Source organism: Anas platyrhynchos, chromosome 1, assembly GCF_047663525.1.
Source record: "Anas platyrhynchos isolate ZD024472 breed Pekin duck chromosome 1, IASCAAS_PekinDuck_T2T, whole genome shotgun sequence".
NCBI lineage: Eukaryota > Metazoa > Chordata > Aves > Anseriformes > Anatidae > Anas > Anas platyrhynchos.
The window spans coordinates 37305782-37332151 of record NC_092587.1 but is presented as its reverse complement, the minus strand read 5'-3'; the positions used below and the strand labels follow the sequence as shown (position 1 = coordinate 37332151).

Here is a 26370-nt window from a genome sequence, read left to right as displayed (position 1 = left end):
AAAACTTCACTGAAAGCAGAAGCAGAATTAAAGCCCCGATTGCTTGGATGGACAGTGGAATATCCATTTAGAACTACACTTCTTGTACCAGGAGTAAGGACTTCTGTAAAACAAATGCAAATACAAGATGTTACACTTTCTATATATCAACTATATATCAACAAATTTTAATAGCTAATCAAGAAAGTTCAGGGAGATGAAAGCATCTCCACCTGGGAAAGCATGTGCTGAAGGTGCAAAGATAAGGCACACACCTACTAGTTTTTCCGCATGCTTCCCACTACCTCAGTAGGATGTTGGTAAGAGGAACATGGGTGAGGAGTCTAGATTGTGTGTATGTTCCCTGAACTGCACTTTCTTACAGATAACTTCGTATAAAACTGTATAAATGGTTTATGGAGTCATGCGATCTCCATCCTCAGCATCAAGAAACCCACCACATTAGGAGTGGCCTGTCTAATGATTTTTGCATTTACTTGGAGTCAGAAGTATGAAACTCAGTAGAGGTTCAATATCAGTAGATTTTTTTTTTTTTTTTCCCATTAAAAACATCCTTAATATTCCTTTTCAACTCTAGCTGAAACTTCAGGGTTTTGAAGTCAGGAAACAGTCCACAATCTATCTACAAACAACATATACTAACATATAAACTAAATAAGCATAAGGAAATGACTATACAACAGCCCTGGAACATATGGATAGAATGATTATCTAGCAGGTTATTTTTAAGTTTGAAAAACCTTTATTTGTCCCTAAAGTTCCAAGTTGTTCAGAGGAACGTTTTCTGATGTTGCCAGCTTGATAGTCTGCACTTTCTTCTGGACAATCCATGTGACACTCAGAAATGTGTACTCATGAGTAATGAAATTGCCTGCTGACTACATCTGACACACATGATTCTTCAACATAACAAATTCAGCAATAAAAATACAGCCAAGCAAGTAAAAATTACACAACGAACTCTTCAGCTCCAAATATGAATCATTCAGATTTAGTAAGGAAAAGAAACATTTAATTGTTTCCCAAAGTATCAGCTACAAATAAAACACAAATGTAAATATTTATTTGAAATACAGTGGCTTTTCTAGCAGCTAAGTTAAGGCACTCCCAAATGCAGGGAAAATTTTGATCTCGGTTTGCAGTGACATTATTGCTGAAGTCACTGGGAGTCCTGCAGGGGAAAAAAAACAGGCTTTTTACTCTGTTAAACAAGTGTGAGCTGCACCTCTCCAAAGGTGGAGGGCGTAACAAAGAAACTAGAAAATAGTAGTTTCTGCAAAGAAAAAAGTCAGCAGATCATCTCCGACAGGAAAGGCCTATATAAGATTGATGTGAGGTCTTCTGGCTAATACCTTTGGAAGAAATACGTGTGACAGACAGAGGTACCAATAACCCTCTCCTATCCCAGCAAAAAAGGAAAAAAAGGGGGGGGGGTGGGAGGGGAGAGAGGGAGGAAGAGAAATAAAAGCAAAGCTTGAACAAGCTGTGAGGAGAGCCTAGCACGAAGATCTATTCTTGGACTCATGGGCAGCAAAATGGTGGCTGGTTGTTTGGTAAACCTCTGGGCATGAAAAGGGTCTTCTTAAGGTCCTGCTTCCATGGGCAAGAAACCTGGGGCCCACTACAAGGCTTCTTGTCAAGTCAGCAAATAAGACATGTAACTCTGTGTAATGGCTCTGTTCAAAAAGTCATCAGAATAATCAATCGGGTCATTGCTTAATATTTCAGTGAAGATAGCCGCAGACCACATGGGACAGTAATAATGCAATGCATGCTCATAGCTTCTGTCATTCAAGTATCTAAATGACTTTCTCAGAAATTATATAAGCCTCTCAGCAGATTGGTATTATTATTTAAAAGACGAACATGGCAATGTGCATGTATGCTAGGTGAGTTGTACAATCTCTTAAACAGCCATTTCAAAGACAGACCCAGAACATGACCCAACAGTTCTTAATCCCAGTCCCACGTTGGACCAGCTGGACCATTCTCATTCTTATTTCTGTTCTCATTCCTGTTCTCATTCTCATTCTCCACAATGAATAATTCAGCTGTTCGTCAATCTTGCACAGCAGTGTTTTCGAAAATGTACACATAAACTTCTGTGCTGCATTTCCAGGATATACAATATACATACCACAGGCCTGGGGGCACTCTCCTGATTTCATAATAGCACCTGGGACTTTTCAAGCATATTGAAACTTAAGCCCAATTCTTTTATGGACAACATAACCCAGAGACACTCTTGTCCCTGGTGCTTTTCATTTCCTCATCAGTGCCCTTCCTAGCGTTTCCTGCTGGCAGTTGTTGGCGTAATTGTCCAGGTTTTTCTACTGTCTTCAGCAGTGCTGGAACCAAAGGAATATTTGCTGCTGTCAATTTTGTAGACCTCTTTCACTTTGATGTCAATCCTGTATTTGGCATAATGGGACTGAAATATGGTGAAGGATCTTGGTGTCACCTACATTTGAATCTTGAGTTTTCTTTCAGATATTTGTAGGTTCTACATAAAACATAAAGCACAATCAAAAACCATGAAATGGTTAAACCATTTAAAAACACTACTCTTTGAAATGTTCTGTCTCCTGTAGTTAAAGCAATGTTAGCTATATATGAGCACTTAGCTGCAGAACTGTGGAAGTGGACTTCTTTATGAGCCACTGGATGTACACTTCCCCGACTGTTCATAAACCCCCCATGTGGTGGACTAATGGGATAGAGGTTGCAGTCAGGTCACCATAACTGTGGAACAGGAGATTAAAAAGGGAGCTATGGAACTTTAATCTGCATAGTATGGTTTTTAATAGGGGACAAATACACTGTTGATGTAGGTGACTTATCATGAATATTCACATTGTATGTTGAACCAAATGGCATAATTTCAGATGAAATACAGTAAACTGCATGTTTCTGGCCCATCAGTATAGTTTACAATAGTTAAAAATATTTGTGCACTGCACAGATGATAGAGATCAGTCCAAAAGAATCATGAAGGAATAAATTTTAATGATAATTTGGGAAATTTTGATTGCACGTTCCATACTGTTTTAAGGTGAATATAATAAGCAGAAGGTTGAAGAGAGAAAGGGTCAACAATATTTGAGTGTAAGGTAGAAACACCACAGTGGTGTATATTTTTCTGAGATCTATCTGTGCCTTAACTTCAATACATATCTCTTCAGGATAGGATCTTGCCTCAGTCCTACCCTCCTCACTCTGAAGACTGGCTCAGAGCAGTGACAGCCCTTGGCAATGTCAGGTAGAAAATTTGTTTCTGAGAGAGGGGTGGAAATGCTCACTGAACACGGTGTCCCTAGTGTAAAAAGGTAAGGCTGTCTCTTCTTTGCAGCTCTGGTTCCCTCCTACTTGCACATCTAATGGTCTGGGCTGTGCAAAGAAAAAAACTGGACGCCTTGCAAAGAAAGTGATACTCAGGCTGGCAGAGTCAAATCCAGGCAAACGTCACGTCTGACTTTATGGTTGTTTCTGGAGCAGACAGAATGCAGAATACTGATGACTTTGACACAAGTTTTGCTTTATAAAAGGCAATAGAGATAATCATCAGAAGAATTATGCAAAACTCACTAAAACTTCCAGGAATTTACAAGTAGGTACTGGGAAATATTCAAGTAGCAATTGGTGGGATTGCAAGTGCCTGTCCTTCCTTTTAATCTAAACAAAGCAGAGAACAAGCACCAAGAGACCATGAGAAAAGTGGTTACACTGATATAAAAAGCTGCAGCTGAAGCCAGAAGTGGATGTTAAATGTTAGCAAACACAAAGAGTGTGGTAAGGAAGAACTATAAAAATAAGTGCAAACAAACCAAAGTGTAAGTGGAGGAATAAGACTTTACTCTCAAAGTGTAGAAAATTCTTCACTAACTTCAAAGGTACATCCAATATCTTCTTATTGAATCGTAAGCAAAAAAACTGTTTGAAAAACAGTGTGCATGTTTATAATGTTTCTATGATGTCTGTTTCCTCAGCATTTACCCATCCATTTGTTTCTATTTCAGCTTTTTAGTTATATTTAACTCATGGCGAGTCAAAAGAAGGGGGGCTTTCAGTTGTCAGGCAGCATGTGTAATGCTCTAGGGGAGTTCGTCTGTGGGTACCTTCCCTTCGTGCAGGCTTGGGGATGGTGGGGAGAAGCATGGCCTATCCTCATCCCATCTACCATATCCTCCAGGGCTGAGAAGCTGAATCCTGCCTTTCACCAGATCACTGCATCAGTGCTCATTGCCTCTTGCTAGCTTTTACCTCCACATTCTGTCTTAAGCCACCCCCAACACTTGGGAGATCTCTGTAAACATCAGCAAAGCTGCCCCATGATTTTTCTTCAGTCCTTCCTTAAAACTCTCCTTTTGCCACAGTGCCTCTATGAGTTCAAGTGAAACCTATTAGACTAACAAATATTTGTTTCATTACTTCCTAGGACTTGCTCTCCTCTCTGTTTTTCTGCTTATCTGCCACATATTTTCCTAACCTTAAGCTGTAAGTTTTTATGGCCGGGACTGTATTTGCATTTGGTGTCTAAGCAAGGCCTAGTACAGAGAGTACCATTCCTGGCCTGGCGTCTTTGGGCTTTCCAGAATGATACAAATCATCTGTGGCAGTTGTTCACATATTAAGTTAAATTTAGGACTAAGGATTTAGATCTACCCCTAGAAACATCCCTAAGATCAAGGCCAATGTCCTTGATCAATGGCATCTAGGCTCCTAACTCCTATTTAAATGTCCAATACACCCCAAGTCCAATAGGAAGGAAGGCTCTCAGATGTGAGTTACCTTTAAAAACTGTTACTCCCTGGGCACTCAGGCAGAGTACAGTCAGGCAGTAACTTGAGGATTTATATTACTGTCATGAATGGATAATATACAGCTTTCCTAAAAGACCAAGAAGCTGCGTAGCTACATTTCAGCCCTTGTGCTAAAAGGGTACACTTGCCCTTCTTCATAGCATATGCCTACAGAAGAAGCCAAAACACTGGCTGTGGTTGCTTCATCAGTACTTCTGTAACCCGGCTTTGGATTCAGAAAAGCATTTGAGTCATAGAAGTCAGCAGCTGCAGAAACTGTGGTGCCTTGTGGGCAGAAGACAACAGCAAAACAAAACTGTGGGTGAAGGAGGGTGGGAAGTAGAAGCAGGATATGGTCACCAGGGAAAGGACTCGGTACGTCCTCACCAAGCGCTGCATAGGCTGAGCAGGTTTTGGTGGATGGGCAGAGTTTCTGTCAACACCACAGGCTCTAATGCTATCATCCACCCTGTTTATCAGATGTTTCACACTAATATAACATAACCATCCTTAGATCAAACACACACAGCTGAGTGGCTTTGCTAAAAGGGAAGAAGTCCAGCTGGTGCAGTTTCCTTCTGAATTATGGCTGTGGTGGGGAAGCGTCTCAGACATTTCTAATAACAAAAGTTGTCAATCTCCACACTAGCAATCCATCTACAAACAAGGACATAACCGAGCCGTGAAACTACTCAATTAAAATATATCAGCCATATTTATCGACCTGCCTGATCAGGTCACTGAGAGCCGCTTTAGAGACACTGCACACACTGCGTTAGGCTAGAAGCAGCACCTGCAGCCAAGCCCTGCCAGCTATGAAACCAGGGGGTCAGATTTCCCAGGTGAAAACAAAGACTTTCCAGATTACTAGGCCACTTGCAAAGATAAGACCTGTGCTTTTTGTATGCACAAATTCACCATTGAAACCTGACCCTTGAAATATTGCTGTTTCTTACTATCTGAGGGGCTGGGTGTAAAGCAAATAGAAATAAGATGGTATCTAAGGCTGCCTGGTTCTAGCTAATATTTTTCTGGTTTGGGTTAAGCTTTGTGGGCATATCAGCTGCTTTCCATTCAGACGAAAAGCCACCAGCTGTGCTGCAGGAGTGCTGTCTCCAGCACTGCCAGGCCATGTCCCCTCGATCCTTGCCTGACTTCCCGGCCCCACCTTGGTCCCGGGCAGGAGCACGGGACTATGACTGCCTTGTCTGGTGGCAGCTATATGCTCAAGGAAGCAGAGCTAGTTGGATCTTTGTAAATAGAGAACTCTTGTAACTACAAATGTCTGGTTTGGTCAGGAATTTCTCCGAAAAGACAATGAATGGGACACTGAATTTTGTCCTATTTAGGGTCAAGAAAGCTATGCAAAGCACGTGACTGATTTCACCGCGGTGCCGAACATGTGTGTCAACAAGAATGCAAGAGGTGCCTGTCTCGATGGGAGCCCTCATTCTTTGTCTCACAAAGCCCTTGTTTTGTACAGGCTCTCGGGCCAAAGGGATTTTCTCTTTTGCAATCTGATCCTTAGCTAGAAGCTTGGCATAGAAACCTCCCCATCGCACAGCACAGGACGACGAGGCACCGGAACAATGGAGCTTTGTCACCAGTCTGCCCTCACCGAAGAAACTGAGACCCCCCCCAGCTCTCTGCTTAGCATGGCTAAGAGCTGGTTAACAGCTCATGCCATAATGAGGTGGATCCTGGGCCTTACAGAGTATGAAACACAGGCAGGGATCAATCCTGAGGTTGGTCCCTCAACATCCCCTTCCCCAATTTGGTTCGATTACCAAGAAGTCATACCTCCTTTTCTTTGCATGTTTTCCTATGGAAGTTCATGACGTTTTGCCCAAATCTGGTAGTTTCACATGTTGCTCTGTAGAAAAAAAAAGATAAAAAATTGACAAATCAGCTCTTTTTTTTTTTTTTTTTTTTTTTTTTTTCCCCAGCTGGAAGTGACTTTTATATTTTCATATATTCACCTTACAAACTGCCACATTACTGGGGGTTTCTCAGGGATTTGCTGATGCTATAGAAGCAAGTATAAGAACTACAGAAGCAACTATAAGAAGCAACTATAAAAGCAACTATAAGAACTACAGAAGCAATTGCATTAGTTCTTCAATGCCTTCCCCCACATTTTTATGTTTAGTGAATGGGCTTCTTTCAAATCACGCTATGGGTATTTTCAAAAACTTCTGGGAGCTGAAAGAGTAGGTCAGCAATAAGGAGCAGCACTGGATATGACAATGCTTGTCTGTTGTATTGGCAGATCATTCTGAGATGCAAACCAGAAGCAGCAGATGCTCTGTTGACAGCTGTCCCCAGGATACTTGGAGCCAAAGGAGTTCAGAGGAGGAGGGACAGGCAGGTAGAGGATGAAAGAAGGTCTGAGCCGCTCAGTCAGGCAGTAATAAAAGAGAAAAAGGGGGATGTTACCACGTCACTGCTGCTGCCTATAGTATTTTATACCCCCCAGCTTGGTGGCTGCAAGTACAAGGGAGCCTGCTGGACTCTGAGCTGCTGCTGAGCAATTCTTAGTAGTTACTGCACAGCGTATTAGCTGGATTAAGGCATTGGACAGAGATTTGTATGGGGCATTGTGTCAGAAGACTATTTTAAAAAAATTGGTCTAATTATGTTGATGTTAACTCCAGAGGAACTCGTTTCTGCAATTTTTGTTCAGGGCAATGGCCATAACTCTAGGTGAGAATTTTGCTTACAGCCTTAGGCCAGATTTGCAAAAGTATTTGGGTACTGAAAGATAGAGATAGACTGCTACCAGGGTATTCATTCTTTTTTCCCTGCTTCATAAAATTCTTCTTGGCACAAGTCTGATTTGTTTGGCTCTCATATATCTTGGAAATCTGGCACTGTGTGGGTAATCAGGATGTGAAAATAATGGGAGGTCAGACTTTAAAAAAAGTGAGGCTGTTTTTTACAGTATCAGGTCTGGCATGCTATTAAGCTGTTATTACAACAAAGTCAGAATCTCTCACAAAGTGAGAGCAGAAACAAAAAAATCTCAAAAAAAAAAAAAAGAAAAAAGAAAATGAAGAAATACAGAAAGTCTACTTTTAAACCCCTTGTCATGAAGATTTAGATGATTTACTTTTGCATTCACTTTTTTTTTTTTTTAACCTTTTCTCTAGAGAATTATTAGATGAGTGTAGAATTGTAAATCGAGCACATAGATCTTTCTACACACTTGCAGAAGGAGAGATCTGAAATAACATCGCCGACATCCTTAAAGCTGGTAAGGACAGTCACTTGTTCAGGAAGGTTAAATATATCCTGCAACACTGAGCAAATCAAACTGCACAAAGAGGGGTGTCAGGAGATTGTAACGTGTCCTAATCATGAGGATGATCCTCCAGCTTTTTCTTTCTTTCTTTCTTTTTTTTTTTCCTTCAAGGGTGAGAAATAGAATGGTTCTTGAATATGTAGATCAGTATAATTTAATTAGCTTTTATGACCAGGACTCCTCAGAGATAACCATAAAAGTCAATTAGACTGTATTAAAATGCAGCCATTTCCCTGAAGCTTCTGTGAAACAGCCTTTACTTCTTCAGGAAAAATGGTAGAAATCTTGATATACGTAATTTAATAAAAAGAACGGTCACATAGAAAGAATGCTGTTGTCTTTTTTAATATAAGAGATTTCCTTCTGCATTTTCCCAGTTCCTGAACTGCATTGTAACATGCAGGTCATACCTTGGGTTTATGTATTTATGTGCCGTACCAGTCAGCCAGCATGACAATATGATCTTGCAGTCCATTTAAAATTGGATTTGAAGAAGATGGTTAGCAAAGTGTAGTGCCTCGGGGCACAAGCTGATTATCTGCAGGAATCAGGAAAGGGATGTGTCCCAGCTGTACTCCCCCTCCTAATTCCAGATGTTACACACACAGCTGGCTGAGCACACAGGAAGATGTGCAAATACCTCACCATGCGGCCAGATGATCACATCTCAATCGATGCTTCCCTTCCTCACCCTTGCCTCTCTGTATTGTAATCAAACTGCCTACATGCAGGATGCATTTTAAGAGCAGCTGAGGTGATGCTCACTGACCATCCCATATTTTCCTGCTTGGCCTGCCTGCCTCCAGCTCCACATGGCCACCATCAGTCCAGGCACGATGGCTGTCGTCCTCGAGGTGAGGCTGCCTGTCACCGCTGTGGGCTTGGTCTCCAGCATCGTCTTCAGGTTGCTGCAGAAGCAGAAGCTTTTTAGGGTGGGAATCACAAGCACCCTCTTGGTATCTCTAATGAACGTTGGATATCTTACAAAATATTCAACATTATTGTTTGGTTTTGCTGTCTTTCCGCTGAACAGCACGTTCTGGCCATTACTAACAGCAGGATTCTAATTTTAATTGCCCGGATCAAGCACACCCTCTCTTAATCACCAGTCAGGTCTGGTTATGCCAGGAATGGCTCGTATTATTCCTGCAGGTATGGGTCGGCCAGAGCAGATGCGGGGAGCAGTGAGCAGCCTAAAACCATGGAGCCTGGCCCACCAGCATCTTGGCGCGCCCATGGCAAGCTTGCAGAGAAGGAGCAGCAGAGCAGCTGGGCATTTTCCCCATCGCAGCCGCAAGCATCCGGCCCAGAGTTCCAGCAGAGCCTTATTTATTTCAATTAGCTCATTAGGCCTTTCAAGCCTCTGTGCTTATCTGAAAAAATAAATATTTGCTGTACAGCACGTCACATTGCTCGGTGTTATGTTCTCTGCGTAAAGAAGGGCCTTGCAAAGAATACCACAAAGAGCTTGTTATAAATTTATTGTGAGGACTTTGGTTCTGATTTTTTTATTTTTATTTTTATTTTTATTTTTTTTTTTTTTTTAGGATTAAAGTCTCAGGGTTGATGCTGCATTAGTTTGACATTTCTGCGGAAAATATTGCATTTCATAACAATGCGCTCAAGTTCCACTGGAGAGAGACAAGTAAGCAGCAAACAAAACTCATGTCAAACTTGGGGCAGATAAGAACAAGTATCATTTTGAAATCTCAAGTTCTTCTCCCCTTTGTTATGGCATAAGGAGAAATATTCGAGCGTTAGCAGCCGTGGCACTGAGGTGACGGCCCTTGCATCGATGTAGTTAATCTGTCAGCAATTCCATCAGCAAACCTGTTTTTCAGACCTGTTAGCTGTGGTCTGAAAATCAATTCCAGACTTAATCAGGGACAGAGGGGTGTATTCCGGTGTCCTGCATGCTGGCGATACGCATGCATTGCTGGGGAGAAGAGATTCCAAGGTCTCAGACCATGAGAAATTTTATGCTTACAATATTTATGACAGAATATCACAGCTGTGCTACAGACTGCAGAAAAATAGACAAAATAGGTGATTCAAATGCAAAATAGTTTGTTCCTCTGATGGAAATTCTTTGGCCTTTTGGCCTTGTACTACAATCCCAGGCATGTAAAAATTGTGCTGGAGCTCACCACTTGTCATATCTCACCACTTAATTATTAAACGTGCTCAGTATGGCACGGTTGCTCTATAATAAAGTCTGCCATTACTTGAGCAAACAAAATTCCTCGTGCTGTTGTCCTCCCAGACAGTCAGTACCTGATAAGGGCCAATGCTGCGGCTCCTAGCCGAGCCAGGACCCCATGGTGTGAAGGAATTTAGGGGCGATGCCTGGGGTGATGCCCTTTTCTTTGTGAAGGAACAAATCCTGCCTCCTCCTCTCCAGCTGGAAGGCAGGATAGGGATGCTTTAACACAGGCAGATATGACCAGAGACCCCAAAACCAGGATCGTCGAGGCAGACACGACAGCAATTCATGCAGAGGTGCCTTCAGCTGCAGGGAGCTGCTGGGCTCGGGGGAGCTGAGCAGCATCGCATCACTGGGCGATGTATTAAATGCAACCTGGACAGAAAGCTGCAGCTGGGGGCTGCCTTGGGAACACCTGCAGCCTGCTCAGCCTTCATGCTGCTCCTCTGGATGGAAAAGGCTCGGTTCTAGGTAATTAACCTAATCATTCGAGGTACTTTCTTGTGAAGGCAGATAACCCAGTACTTGCAAACCCAACCCTATAAGAATAGCTCTGTGCTGAACCTTGGGCCATCCCACCCCACAAAGCTTTTTCATGGATTGGAAATGATTTCACTGTAATGTCTTGACCTCAGGGCTCAAAGGGGGATCTGGCAGCAGCCCTGTACAAGAACCCGTGTGGGAAACACGTCATTTCCCAAGATGTTGCTCCAATGCTGCACACAAAGAGGAATCGCTTCAGACAGCACAAGGTGAGTTTTCTGGATCACAAAACTCTGCCAAAGTAGGGGTAAAATGTAAACAAATAAGGGAGTAAATAAATATGTCTTCTTTTTCCTTTATCAGACAGGAGCTGGCAGGTAGTATGGACAAAAACAACAGCCCTGCAGGAAAAAGCTGATGCAAAAGCCTGGATGAGGAGGTCCTTTAATGTTTAATCACAGAACCTCTTGTCCAAACAGCTGAGCTCTGTGTAAGGCCTGGATGTGTTTGCTGTGTGTGGGAGACCTCTGTTTGCAGGGGGAGGAGAGGCTCTGACCCGTATTGCCCTGAGCAGGAGCGTGCACCCTGTCGGGGTCTGCAGCCTAACGCGCGCTCCTGCCCTGCTGAGCACACACATCGCTGCTTGCACTCACGTGTGGCCTCCCCACAACGTGCACTTAGGCTTTCCCCATCCTTATCGCAGGAGGGAACAAGGAGTTTTCCCGTTGTGAAGAAAATTAATGGAAAAAAAAAGAATCCGGGGAAATTGGCCATTCTTTTGGCTGATTGCCTTCGGTTTTCCTACTGGCCGTGTCGGGGTTCAGCTTTCCTGAAGGAATGAACAATAATCTAATTAATATGCTTACTCTAGTATAATGGAGCCTAAAGATGCCTTCAGCTTGTCGCAGCATGCACTTTTAAATTTTTTTTTGCTCTGCAGTAACATTAAAACAGCCAGACTTTCAGCCCTGCAAACTGTGGATAATGAATTTCTTTCATCCCAAACAATTTACTCCCCTGTGTATTAAAACACTTAACCAGATCAGTTGTATTTGTACCAATGCGTGCTCTGATGTGCGCAGCAATGGAAAAAAAAATAAAAGAGCAATCAGCGTGCAGTAATGATTATTTTCTTGGTAAATGCTTTTTTTTTTTTTTTCTTTTTTTTTTTTCTTTTCTTTTTCTAAAAATGATGGAAATAAAGTCGCATATTTCTCAGTGAGAAGTGAATGCTGTTTACACAACCAACATGAGTAATGAAAACAAGTATATTCCCTCCTGCCCTTGTTCTCTTTGGACCCCATCCAGCATTGAGTGAAGTCGGTGAGAGCTCTGCTGCTGACTCGTTCGGAGCAAGGCTGGAGCCGCTGTCCGCAGTCAGCATTCCCCCCCAGCAAGCACGGCTCTGGAAATGCTGAAGAGTCACTCGGAGAAGGCAGAGATCATCAAGATCGTGTTGAGAAGGAACATCTAACTAGGGGAAAGGGAAAAAAAAAAAAGAAAAGATGGATTTAAAATAGAGTTTTGCATGTTTTTTTTTTCTAACATTCTAGTTTCTGAGGCATTTGGCTATATTTGGTTATATTTTTAGGCTCACTTCCAGGAGCAGACTGGAGAACTAAAGGCTTTGTGAAAGTTAAGATTTCCACATAATCGCCTGACTTCAAAAACTGGCACTCAGAAAGAAATACCCCACCCTGCATCGCTTGTTAAAGTACCTATATTTTGTAAACATGCAACTTGAAGCTAGCCACATGAATAAGGTCTAAACAATATAATTCTCTTTCTCTCTCTCTCTCTCTTTTTTTTTTTTTTTACATTTTATTCAACAGTGTAGAAATCATGCAGTAAAGGGACCGTCCTTTTTGTTTTGGGGCTAATCTGAGTTCTTCTACAAACCCGAGTGGGACCAACGTCAGAGTTACAAAGCACAGGAACCTTTTCTAAAGCAAGTCCCAGAAACGCAGTTAATTTTCCCAGTAAAACGGACCTTTAAGAAAATCATCCTGTGCTCCAGAGAACTGAAAAGCCGTGGTTTGGCCTGTGGGGGTGGGATGCCCCCGCACAGGACTCGCCCGCTTGCTGCTGTGACGTGGGCTTGAAACTGGTCCCAGCTTTCAGCCATCGGCTGCAGGGGGAGATTTGCCCGAGTGAATACAGAGCTAAGTGCAACTTTTCACTCCGACATCTGCAAGGGCAGAGATTGTGCTCTGCCAGCCGGCCTCTCCAGCCTTTCTTGCTCCCTGGGGTGATTTCTCTGGATTTCAAAGCGTACGAACTGGGACTACTCATGCGGTTGCAAAAACAATGCAGATTAATGAGAGGCACTCCCTATTAGGTGACCCTTGGAAAGCCTACTCCGCAGGCACTGAGAGGCAAGAATTTTGATTCCATTTTGGTCAGACAGATGAAACCATAAGGCTTTTTCCCATCAGCAGCATCCTCAGCGTGGAAACGCTACGGTCAATTTTTATGTCCTTTTGGCAAGTCTGCACTCAGCACCACACATTTCCTGCTAGGCATCCACGGTGCAGGCCTTTAAAATTCATTATAGGTGATCTGCTGCAAAAGAGAGTATCGAGGCCGTGCATTTTGGCCACCCGGATCTATACTCTCCCATTGTCAGATCTATACACCTCTGCCGTAATCAAAGCACAGGCGAGCAAAGCACATGAGAAAATGTTCCCAAGGAGATCACCGCATCTTAATCGTTGCCTTGCGCCCCGCTTCGCACCGTTTCTTCCGGGGCTGGGCACATATCCCTGCAGCTGTATATTTTCAGCGCCTGTCACTGCCAAATAAATTATTCAGCATTGTTAGATTACTTATAAATGACACCAATCAATTAACACCACGGCCGCCCGTCTTTGGGGCTTTTGTCAGAGGCCGGGGTGGTAAAGCTCTCAACTCCACATTTCCCAGTCAGAAGGCTTATGGTAATGACAGCTTATTTTTATTGAATTTTTAATTGATGAGTAATATCTCTGGGCTCGCTGTGCTAACATTAGGTCTAGGGAGAACTAATCTCTTGAAGGAGAACGTGATCCGAGCAGAGCTGCCCTTCCCCAAACAAAAGCCCCGCTCGAATGTGGCACCGAGCACTGATGTGAGCTTGCTTCTGTTTGCTGACAGTGCACTAAATTCACTAAATATCCGGGCCTCTTCCCGGCACAGGGCTGCACAGGCCTGGAGGAGACCAGCATTGACATGCACTTCATTTATGCCCTGTAATAAGGTGAGAAGAGTGGGGTGGCTCCGGGTCATCTGCAACAAAGCCTGCATGGCAAAACACCTGACCCCCAGGAAGGTTTGGCTGGTGTGCACGCAGGGCAGGCCAGGCGGGGAGCTGTATTTCAGCACTGGCAGAGGATAACACAGCTGATCCCGTGCCTTCCGTGCTGCTTTAAAGAACAGCAAAGCTTCACGATGACAGATAAATACAATTATCCTGCAATAAACGTGTGCGTTGAGGACAAAGAGTAGCACAATGAGTACAAAGAGTAGCTCTTCCATAAAGATTGAGCACGTCTTTCCAGCTGCTTGAGTGTTTTATGCCTAAATCTTCCGTGTAGCCCCGTGGACTAAAACCGGGCTGTGTAGGGTCCAGCCGAGCTCACTCTGTAATGTCACCAGGAGCTGTTTAAGAACACATGCAGGCTGTGCTGACATGGATTGATTCATTAAGGGTGATGGCAGAGTCTGAACTGGAAGGTGCAGCGAAGACGATGATGAATTTTAATGTGGCCGGTGGCTACTGTTCAGCAGATATGAAATTGGAAATCAATGCTAGCTATTAAATACAAATGGATGCTACCTTTACGGTTGAAGCAGCCTTCCATTCCCGATCTTTCAGCGTGCTAGGGGAACTCTGGCATGAAACAAGAAAGCTCCCAGCAGCAACCCCTGCGCTAGATGTGCTGCTGGCAGCCGAACTTCACACCTGAGCCTTGGTCTCTGCGTCCGGGAGATGTGTGACTGCATCTGAACATAAGCTACGTAAGCTCGTGTGTCTTTCTAGGTCTCGTGCTCAGGAGGAAATGTGCTGGAGGAGAGGAGTGTTTGGTGGGTGCGGTGATGCCCGAGCCTGCTGGCACCAGGCAGGCTGGCCCAAAGCATCAAATTAGAGCGCAAACCCTAAAATTGAGGAGTGACTGCATCCTGGCGGGGAGGTGTGGCAGGAGGAGTGTGACACAGCAGGGCACCCCACAAAAAGCACAGGGAAATGCTACAGGATGTCCCCTGGCCTCCAGCACGGTGCCAGGAGTGGCTGGAAGGGAAGTCCCAGCCTCTGCCTGCCAGGGAAGCAAAGTCCCCTGTGATGGGGGAGCAAAGTCCCCTGTGATGTGAGGGCACACGGTGTGCCCTTGGGGGAGTCGAGGGAGCATCAGGGGGCTCCGTGCTGCATTTTGCCTAGGGCAGCACTTTGCCATAGCCCAGCTGTGCTCCTGCATAACGCAGACACAAGGTGTGTTAGCCTCCCGTGCACCGGCGTCTTGTGTTCTCCCCCTCTATTGGCAATGCACAATGTGGACAAAAACTGTTTTGCAGCTTCATAATAAAATATTGGAGAAACTGATAATGGAGTTTCCTCTCCCCTGAAGCAAAGCGATGAAGAAAGAGTATCCCAACCTCATTTAAATATTTGCTGGCTCTGTTGACACTGGAACATGGAGCTAAGTCCCTAATTAAATGAGAAAACAATAAACACAACTAGAAAGCTATTGGTTTTCATTAATTCTCATCTAGAATATCCTCAAACAGTGTCTAACAAAATGAGCATCATATTTTAGAAATTCACTCTCCAGATCTCTCGAGCGTAATCAGTGGTGTTTATCATGTCCTCTCCCCTTCTCCACTGAAGGAGCAGAGGAAGGCAGGGATGCTGTTCCTAGGATGTGGGCAAGGTGCAACAGGGATTTCTAGCACGTGTGCGCTGGAAACACGTGGAAGTCAGGAGGGTGGACCCTTGTGCACAGGGTCCACAGACAAGCCCCATCCAGCACAGCTGGTCCTGGCACCAGGAGCAGAGCTCATGAGACACCAGCTCTAGTTAGGAGGGGCATTGATGCATCATCCATCCCTGAAGATCACCATCCCTGGAGGTCTTTAAAAGATGTTTAGATGTTGAACTTAGCGATATGGGTTAGTGGAGGACTGGTTAGTGTTAGGTCAGAGGTTGGACTCGGTGATCTTGGAGGTCTCTTCCAACCTAGATGATTCTGTGATTCTGTGATCACTGTGTTATCACCACTGTGTTATGTTTTATTCTGTATTAAAACTTGACTGACTCCTCCCATTATGTATTTTAATTTTACCTTGCACTGGCTCACACATGCATTGGCAACTGGGTACCTACCTCTCCTTGGTTAATGTTCATGCATTTAGCTCTAAGGTTGAAGTGTTAATGATTCCCAGACGCATTGGCCAACATTTTAACACTATCAGACAAAGATTCATACTTGAAGTTTATCAGAGCTGGTGACCAAAATGGAAGGGAGTGGTGAAGTATTGCTAAATCATCTCCAGAAAGTATCCATTTTGTGAATGCCTTAGTTTTTTTTTTTTTTTTTTTAATTGATATTTGACATTTCAACCAAGTCTGAAAGATTCAGAACTTAATTGCAGTAAAATCAATGGTGCACCAGAATTAATGAAGTGTGCCTGAATTATTCTGACATAGATTTAATTGCCATAAAACTCCCCCAGCAGGTCCCTGTCCCCCCATCACAGTCAGCGTCTCGCTGTTTGCCAGGAGTGAAGATGTCAAGAGCCAGAGGGACAGACTGCAATTAGCCAGGGTGATCTCACTGCCTGCTTCTCTGCTTTTGAATGACATGTAGCAAACAGCATCTGTGAAGAGGAAAGGGTGCTGGAAGAAGGAGGTGTCTTGCTGGTGTCCTGAGGATGCTTCACCCTCCAGTGGTGGGGAAGATGAGGGCGGAGGTGTGAGGCAGGGGTGGAGCAAGCACTGGTGCAGAGGGCTTTGCTCAGCTGAGAGGTCTGGGTAGAAAAAATTGGTGTTCTCCATTAGGACTGAGTTTTGACTGTCACTGCAGTATGGAAAAATGCCTGCTATAGCCCAGGATGAAGTGCTCTGTAAACGATCAGCTGTCACATATTAGAGCCGTGGCATTGTGCAGACCTGGGGGAGAATAAGGCACCGGGCCAGGGGAGTGATAAAAGCCACTGCGACTGGGGAGTCTGTCCTCCTAAGGGACTCTGTGGTGACAGTGTCCCTGCTCAGGCTTTCTGCTGCATTATCTCTGCTGCCTGGAGAGAAACCTGCCTGAGACGTGGTGACGGCAGGCTGAAAGTCTTCCTGGCCTGAGGGTGCTTGACTCCGCACCTCCTCTGCTGGAGACAAGCAAGGCACCGGGTTTCAACTTATTTCACAGCATGAGGGTTTTTTTTCAGCCTCTCTTATTGCAGAGGCTCCCTTATACAGGGGATAATGATGCCTTAATTAAGAGCACTTGGCGGGGGAGGCAGGACGTGAAGGTGGGATGTGGTGTAGGCCTGCCTTCTGCTGCAACCACTGAGCTACGGGGGCAGCTGCTGCGGCCCCTCAGTGTTCGGCTACAACGTGGATGAAACACATTTTAGAAAGATAATTTGATAAATTTCTATTAAGCCTTCCTTTTCTCTTGTTTTACAAATAGATCATTTACAAGCCCAGGGAGATGTAATGGGGATACACAGTCATCTGGACTTTTACTAAAAATAATACCGGATAAATTTAGTTAATGAGTTCAGCATGTATATGTTTTAATGGCTTTCCTCTGCTGCAGTCTCATACTGGCTCCTATCGTACATCACTGCTTCTTTCAGCACGCGTAAATAGTACACAGAGCACAATTCAGATTCCCACAGAAAACAACTTGCTTTTAGTTGCAAACAAAAACAAATGCAGAAGCAATCACACAGAACCACTCAGGCAGTATATAAAAAGTCGGGCCAAATTCTGCACGTTTTATTCATGAAAATAATCCTCACTGTCTTCCTAACGCCAGTGTGTTAAACAGGGCTACATTTTCTGAAGGAGCTTTATGTTGCAATATATTTCATATTAGCTCCCAACGTCAAAGGCACTTTTAAAACCTTGTCGTTTAAAACCTATGCCTAGCTAAAACATAGTGGATGAGCTCCCTATAATAGAGAACATAACCAATCAATTAGTATAAGGACTCTCTCTCCCTAATCACCCCTGACTTGCTCATACGTCATCTAACTACAGTGCTGCTAATGCAAGACTTTTTTAATAGCCTGCATTTGTCAACGAGATCAACATTTGCAAGCAAGTTCCCTGTATCTATCAGCATAAGTTACATGTACAGCTTGTCCAAAGTTCTCAACGTTGGATAAAACCTTGAGATGTAAGTTAAATTACCTCCAAGGGGTGAGCTGGGCCCACTCTTTGCACCTGTGTCTGCTTATTAGAGAGGGTCATACCTGCATTGCTCAAAGAACCAGAGCACGGTGTGTTATTCCTGGCCATGTGCAATATTTGTTCCCTGCAGGGACCATCCTAACTCACAAGAGTCACTGGGCACCATCAGGTACCAACAGTCTCCACTCCACTAGAGTTATCTCCAGTCTAAACCTAAACTTACTCTGTGGTCATGTTCTTGTTTGCACTTGCAAGTTGTGCTTGCAAAAATGTGTGAAGAAAATAACTTTCAGGCAGGCCTTCTTGAATATTGGTGGTTAGGCTCATGAGAGTATCAGTAATAGTGTAACCCTTTGCTTCTACCTCTGGATCTAAATGTTGTGAGGTGTGTTTCCTTTCTTTCCATAGTACCATTATTTTGTTTCATTGTGTTTTCTGTTTCTATGATGATGCCCCACTTTTTAATCTAGGAATCAGCTGAGAATGATCTGGTTGGGGTAAAGGGTGGAGTACAGAAGTTTGCTGTCCCATCTTTTGCAACAGCATCACTTCTTCCAAAGCATTTTCCCCTGGACGAAGCAATTTATCATACATTTGCTAGTGGAAAGGGGCTTCCAATATGAAGCTGTGAAGCTGAAGTTGTTTATGTCTCTCTCCTTCACCTTGATCTTAATCTACTTCTTCAAAGTTTGATCTTGTCCACATGAAGATGGCTGCTGTTGACTTCAGCGGGATTAGGTATTAGAAACGTTTCACAGCCAGTCTGCACAGAAAGAACTGAAAATGCCAGGTGCAAGTTCAGGACGAAGATGCAGATGTTGCATTTGCTGTGTTTAGAAATACATGGCCAAAAATCAATATTCTTTATACATAGCTCTGAAATATGCTGCCTAAGGTGACTTGGGCTCTGCAGTGATGTGTGTCCTAGAAGTCTGATCGATACAACATCTGCTCCAAAGGTCTGCCTTGGTGAAAACAGGTGTAACTCCTGACCCTCAGAACGTGGGCAACTCCTGCAGAAAGCAAGCACAGATGCACTCTCTAATCAAATGTGATTATTGGGAATAACACTTCAGGTACAATTCGTCATTCAGATAACCCACTTATTGCAGTAAGTTCCGCAAAGACCAGACTTGTATGGGAGATATTTTGTAAAATGTAGAAAATACTCAGTGCAGCAAGCCTGGCTGATAAACATATTGCTTCATTCAAATGCATATATTTGTTTTTTTTTTTTTTCTCCTCCAAACCTAGGCTCATTGTATAGGTATATGTCATAAATACACCAGTTTCATGTGGCATCTTTCCTAGTACTTCTTGTCTTCTGCTATGACCTTAGAAGTCTTTCAAATTGAAATATGGTGGGAAGCAGCGAGGCACAGATTACAGATGATGAGCTTGGAGGGCAATGGAAAATCCCTCGGGCATTCCCAAAATATTTCCACGTTCAAAGGAATTCCTTTTATCTTGAGGCTGATACTGTACCAGAACATTTTCCATTTTATGCCATTTTTATTCGTGTTCATCCAATCACCAGCTTTCCTAGGAAACCCACACATAAAACCTGGGGCTAGATTTGCCAGAACTGCAGAAACCATGGAGACTGAATGTGTAGGAGGACTCTAGTGTGTAAGGCTTTTCCGGCCTCTTGCGTATTGGGTGAGGTCCACTAAGATAGATATTCACATCTTCCTACTTCATAGAAAATAAAATATGCTAGAATTTCCCATCCTTAACACAGTCATCAGGGAGAAGTAGAATAACAATCCCCAAATTCACCATTGCTCCCCAATGGCAGTGCACAGAACCCAATCTTTTTTGCATACTACTGCTTCCTTTCTAAAAAATATTTGCAGTGCAACTCTCTGAACTCAATTAAAAACAAACCTGATAGGAACAATGACTTCAAAGGCAGAATTCCCCTACCATCAGCTGTGTTTAGGGGCAGTGGTTAGAAATGTTCTGTGCACGTTTGGGGTCTTCTTTCAGTTAAATACCTGCTTTCTTTAGCTCAGATGAAAGGTCTTGGCACTACAAGAACCCTGTGTAGTGGCAACCCTAGCCAGCAAATGTCAAGCCTTGGTACTGGAGTGGATGAATGATACAAAGAAAGCCATTTCTGTTCAAAAAGATTTTTTTAGGTGATTGTTTTTTGGTGGGGATGGAGAGAGAGCCTGTCCAAATGTACCACCTAAACAAAGCATGGTGCTATCTAGTCCATTTATTTAATACATTGGCAAGATGCTGCAGTTTCAAAGGGGTATTAGAAAAAAATGAGAATATGCCATTTGAAAGAGCCACTGCTCTCAGGAGCTGAGGCAAATGCATTTTTTTTTTTTTTTAACGAGGCTGTGGGGAAATGCTTTTTGAGAGGGGCATATTTGAGTGAAGCACTATTATTCCTAACAAATTAGTCATACTGTATCACCAAAATGCAAAACAATGAAACTAAGGAGCCAGGGCCTCAATTTGCTTTCATGCATGCTGGTGTAACTCCACGGGGCCTGATTTTCTGGCACGCCTGAGCTGGGACGAGCTGTATCAGAACAGCCACTTGTAGCCTGGAGGCTTCTCCATCCTCCCAAGGCTGGGAGGACCACAAGCAGCCACCTTCCTCCTGCCTTTCCCCTCTCTGTAGGGGGACATGGAAGTTCCTCAGGGGAGGCCAGCGAGCCCAGGAGGCCACCTTCCACCTCCCTGTGGGCTAGTGGAGTGATGCAAAGCAGGGAGGCAGATGGGCACTGCTGCATCACTGAAATCAGTTGAAACTCCCCTTCCTGGAGCTGCATCGTTTCTTATGCCTGCTGAAAAGTAAGAAAGAAATCAGTCTGTTATGGTAGAGTGTGTTGAAAGATACCCTTCTGTTCTGTTCAAGTAATGTAGTGATCTGTGTCCTGATTGACCTTTGTGGTATTAACATCTTTAACACGCATGTTTTAATTAAAATGGGCTGGAACCAATTTCCATTCTCAGTCCCAGATTGCGCCAGAGTTCACGAGCGGGTCTCTGCTGCAACCTGAATCAATACGCTGAAGACCAAAGACACACGCTTGGACTGGAACCTCAGTGAGATTTCCAACAAAGCAGGACATTCGACAAAGCGTGGCATCACTTCAGAGAAGTGAGATGAAAATTTGCCCTTGACATCTGAGCCTGCCTCCAGTTTAGACCAGGAGTTTTGACTCTGCCAGATTCAAGACCAGCATTTCATTCTATTTCTGCTGTCAAAAAAACCCTCCTCTAATCTTTTTATCGTCTTTGCAGTGTCATGCCTGTGTATAAACTATAGAGTAAAAAGTAAAGCTAGTAACTAAATTAGCAGGGACATGATTTACTAAGCATCGTCATCATCTGAGCAGTTCTTCTCCCTTCCCCCACTTGCCTGCTTGTTGCAGAGTATTAAATCACTCGGAGAGCACTGCCCTACAAAAAGCTCCCCAGGAAAGCAGCTGTAGTAAGCTAGGGCTGGCTTCTTCTTTCCGTGTGTATTTGTAACCATGGTGGATGAGGGTGAGAGAGCTACGTGGGCAGGGAAATAATTGGAAGCAATCACAAAACAGACTTACATAAGTGAAATGATGCACACAAGTAGTCTTTGGAGATTAAAGATATTTGGGTTGGGAAAGGAGCTTTAATTGGAACTGACCTTGTAAAACATGCTCCCTTATGCTCAGCCTTATAATCATGGGTGGGCTGGATGATCTATTTTAAAAATGCCTGGTTCACATTAACCACCCAGTTTTTAGAGAGTTTTTAGATGCTTGTCGCTATCGTGGAGAACAAGTGACCCTGTTTGAATATCGATCTGGCACGCGAGCAGTTAATGGGAACACGTACAGATGTTTTGTGTAGCACCTCAGACAGCACTCCCATGCAATGTTTTGACACAAGAAAAGACTTTCCTTCAGAAAATAATATATTAATAATAGAAGGGCTGCTACTAGGACAGCAGATTTCCAGTTGCTGATCTGTATTTATTTTTAGAAGGAACAGAAATCAGAGAAAAAGAAGATCTAATAAGCAGGGAGATTCTCCCAGGAAGATTTGGTCGAAATTAGTTCCTTTGATTATAGCACAGACCTGAATCTGATCAGCCCATCAATAACAAACAGGCTGTTTTGCTCGGGAAAGTTGTGCAGCAAAATGCTGCGTCGTTCTGAACTTTGGGTGGAGGCAAAGGGTTGGGCTGGAAAGGGGCAAAGCAGATTTGATGAGGAAGTCCAGGGCTGTGCTTTTTGGGCTCTGGCTGCAACAGCGAGTGCCTCTCCCTGGATTTCTTTGGTGCTCTGAAATAGCACAGACCGACTGCATGTGGAATAGCCCAGATTCCAGCCTCTCTTTCTAAAGGAAGAGCATGAATAGTGGATATTTTGAATTTTTTCAGGTTTTGATTAGGCATCCCTGATGTGAGCATTTATGCTTTTTTTTTTTTTTCCTTTCTTTTTTGGCAACTACCGACTCCCAGCAATCACTCTGTGCCTTTGCTCCAGGCATAAGTTGTGCAGGTGTACGGTTCTGTTTCCTGCAGATGAGCTGGACTCTGAGCCCGAGCTCAGATTCAGGGCCATGCCCTATAGCCCAGCCTTTTAAACCACAGTGGTCCTTCTCAGGCAAGGCACGTGCAGTGTGACAATTCATCTACATGCTTTAGAAATGTTTGAATGTTGCTGAATGAAACTTAAACTGACAAAAAACAAACAAACAAAAAAAAACAAAAAACTATATCAGTTTTGGGCAAAATGAAAAATTTCTCAAAAATAGTTTGGTTTCCTCTGTGATTCACAAAACAATAATATTTTACCCTGCCCTGCCCTGCCCTGCCCCCCCCGCCTCCTTTTATTTTTATTTTTTTTTGGGAAAAAAATCTTTGACCAAAATTGAGAACATGGTGAGTTTTCTGGCAAAAATTAAGTTTCCTGTAAGGAAACTCTTTCTTACTCCTGCACGCAACTTCTGACTGTGTTCATGTATATAACCTTCGTCACCGTAGTGTCTGAATGTAGCATCACACTTCCAGGAAACCAACCCAAATTCACATTTGACACAGATGACTCAGGAACTTACATAAGAGCAATGTATTAAAACACGCTGTCTCTATAAGAAATAGGTATTGTTAAAAGTGTTTCCAGAGGACTAGTCTCTGATCTCTTGCTTCCTGCAACCTCAGACTCCCTTAAAATCCTTTGCTGTGACTCAGTTTTTTTTTTTTTTTCCAGCCACTCTTCTATTGCTAACCTCTACACAGGCTTTCAAAGTGGATGCTGTCCAGAAATCCTATTACAATAAATTTACTGTATTAAAAAAAATCTAAAGAGGAAATAAGATATGGTCATATTATTAAGTCTGACTGTTTCCCATTGCCAGCCTTTCATCTAGCCCTTTGTTTATTGTCATTTTATCCTGCGCTTAATCTCATTTAAAGTATAGGTGCTTTGGTACAAGGACCTTCCATTTGCTTTATTTCAAGTGCCTTCTGCATATGTGATACCACATTTAAAGCACAGTTATTTTGGAAAAAGGGCCTGCTGTATTTATTCTTGAAGGTGCTTTCCACATCTGCGATACTGAAGAAATAAAATTTTATTACAACAGCTTAACCAACAGTTGTAAGCCTAACGAGAACTTATTTCTGTAGCTGTCTCCTGCATCGTAAGCGACGTGGCCAACCTTGTGTTTTAGGGGAGACTGATCATCATAATCACCTACAAATGCTGTGTGAAGTAATGGATTAGGTACCAGCGAATCTGAATAAAAGATGAGTTGTGTAAGATATGAGGAGTGCCTGAAGAAATGTTGGGGATTGCTTGGGGGCACTGAGGGATCTGCCTGGCCTAAAAGCGGTGCTGTGAGGCTGGTGTGTACAACCTCGAGGGCTGAAAGCAAGCCTGGACCCAACCAGAGCTGTGGCTGTGGCTGTGGGGAACGGGACAGCAGTGTCAGTCAGCTGGGCGAGCTTTTATGGTGCTCTGCACATCGCTCCAACTCCAAGCCGGAAAAAGAAAAAAAAAGTGCGCTTCAAAGGCCTGGCTGCGGCGATACGCAGAAAACTTCAGTCACAGCAGTGACTTTTCACGCAGTCCTGTCGCGAACACACTCCTCCTTCCCCTGCTATGCAGCAAACCGCTGAGCACATCGCAGTCCAGCGGCTTTTCCTCAGCAGCCCGGCCCTGCCGGTGTGGCGGCCACGGGCTCCCCCCCGCCGGCCGCCCGCCGCATGGCGCCCCGCGGCCCGCCCGCCGCATCGGCTTCGTGCCACCTAGCGGCGGCGCCGCCATTTTGCCGCGTCCCGGCCGTGGTGCAGCGCCGGGCTCTCAAATCTAATGAGAAATAATCGCGCTCCCAATGTGCTTTCACTCACTTAAGTCCGAAGTTACCGGTCCGTGCCCTGTATGCCCAAGTCAAGTTTTGGCTTTTCGCTGTTAAACTGCACGTTAACCCGCAGACAACCGCGGGTAATAACCTCTTTGAAAGAAAATGCCGGAGGCAAGCGTTAACATCTGTCAATTTGCCTGCCCACTACAGCTGGCCTCTGCCTGGGCCTCAAAGCCAGAGGCGGTGTGGTAATAAAACAGCAAAGTACAGACTCATGCTGTCCTCCCTCGTTGCCACTTCTGCAGCTTTCTTCATTTGCCCAAGTCATAACACAGCTGTCAACAGTCCATATATTGCCTGGGAACCCTGGAAGGTATAGCTTAAAACGAAATGTTTCTAAACATCTTTATTTAACGGAGCTTGTATTTCGCTTTGATTTATGATTATTGTCTAAACTCCACTCTGAAGAGATCTGCTTAACAACCAGTTGTCAGCAAATCCTCAGCAAATTTTAAATTAAAATTTTTCCATTTGTCTTTGTTCAGTGACATTTCCAGCAGAATACTTTTGAAGGTTTGTCATCTTTTTGGTAGTACAATTTTACTCAGGGAGTGAGAAAAAAACATTGCAGCATTGGAGTTACACCAGGAATGAATCTGGACCAGGATATTTATTGACCAAAACTCAACACAAGAAATTGTTGACTTCAATCTCTCTGCACTGAACAAGCCAGAAAACAGACTGTAGTTATAATGAATTGGCTGCAGTGGAAAATTTCTGGTATTGTACATTCATGCACAGTTTAGTGGATTCAGGCCAATATTGAAAAGAAAGTCAGCACTCAAGTCTTCAGAGAAGCTGTTGTGCCATAAAATCTGCATTGTCCCCACACAGAGATTAAATATTTGATTTGCCCTGGTGAGGAAGTAGGAGCCATCCAAAACCCCAGGCTGCTTTAGAAGCCTGGTGGACAGGAAAACATGGCACTGTTTCCATTCTTTTCTGGAAACTGCTATTTTATAATCTTATATATTATGAGATTAGCTTTAAATTAAACCTAGGATCTCCTATGACTTTCTCTGAGAGAAGCTGCTGATAAAAGGTCTTGTTGGACCTAACCCTTACTCCATCACCTCAGTTCCTGCACCCTGTGGGATGTGTGGGCCTTCATTTCCTTCTTCCAGCAAGCCTTTATGCCATTGGGATTAGCCAAAGTTCCCAGGAAAAACGATTATCCAAAGTGTCCAGGAAAAACAAGTATGATTTCTTTGTCTGTTAGAAGTGATATCATACCAATAAAGGTTTTCAGGCATTTTCTCAGTACTTCTTAAATAATCCAATTCAAAACACAATCAGAAGTATGCCTGAGAAATGAGCAATGTCTCTCAATAAATGTAAAAAATTGATTAGAAAAGCATCATTTATTGAGGATTAAACATCGTATAGACAGAAGAAATGTGAGAAATATGCCTTCTTTAAGCTGTCTTAATACCATGCTTTCAGTGTTCAGTGAGTATTGGGTGGAGTAAGTGCAGATGTAGAAAGAGTAGGAGGAAAATGACTTGGAAGAGCTGCTGCATTACAGTTACATTTTAAAGTTATAGTTAGGAGGACAGATGCAGTGTGTTATGACAGGAACTAATGTAACACCTTCAACAGCAAATTGTTGATTTGAGGTTGACTGTGTCTGTGAGGAAGATAAGGCTGTGAGTTGAAATAAAAAATCAAACATATTAACTCTCAAATAATTCTTCTAAGCTTGAAAAAGCAACAATTTCATAAAGACCGACCCATGCTTAAAGGAGAGATCCAAAATGGAGAGGAAAACAAAAATACCAATTTTCTCAAGCAAGACCAAAACACCAGCTGTGATAATGGAGTCAAG

At 43.5% G+C, this 26370-nt stretch overlaps 1 protein-coding gene and 1 long non-coding RNA gene across 2 annotated transcripts in view; both read left to right on the top strand.

The window, feature by feature from the left end:
* The first annotated feature begins 10383 nt into the window (after window positions 1–10383).
* Window positions 10384–12261, top strand: LOC101790108 (uncharacterized). Its single transcript, XR_217734.6, has 3 exons — window positions 10384–10774; window positions 10939–11055; window positions 11150–12261. It is a non-coding gene; the product is annotated as an uncharacterized lncRNA (long non-coding RNA).
* A 12199-nt stretch (window positions 12262–24460) lies between these two features.
* The window catches only part of MDM1 (Mdm1 nuclear protein), a 38168-nt gene continuing 36258 nt past the window's right edge, over window positions 24461–26370 (top strand). The window contains exon 1 of the mRNA XM_072034687.1: window positions 24461–24858. Coding sequence (XP_071890788.1) covers window positions 24760–24858 — 99 coding nt within the window. The 5' untranslated portion in view covers window positions 24461–24759. The remainder of the gene's footprint in view (window positions 24859–26370) is intronic.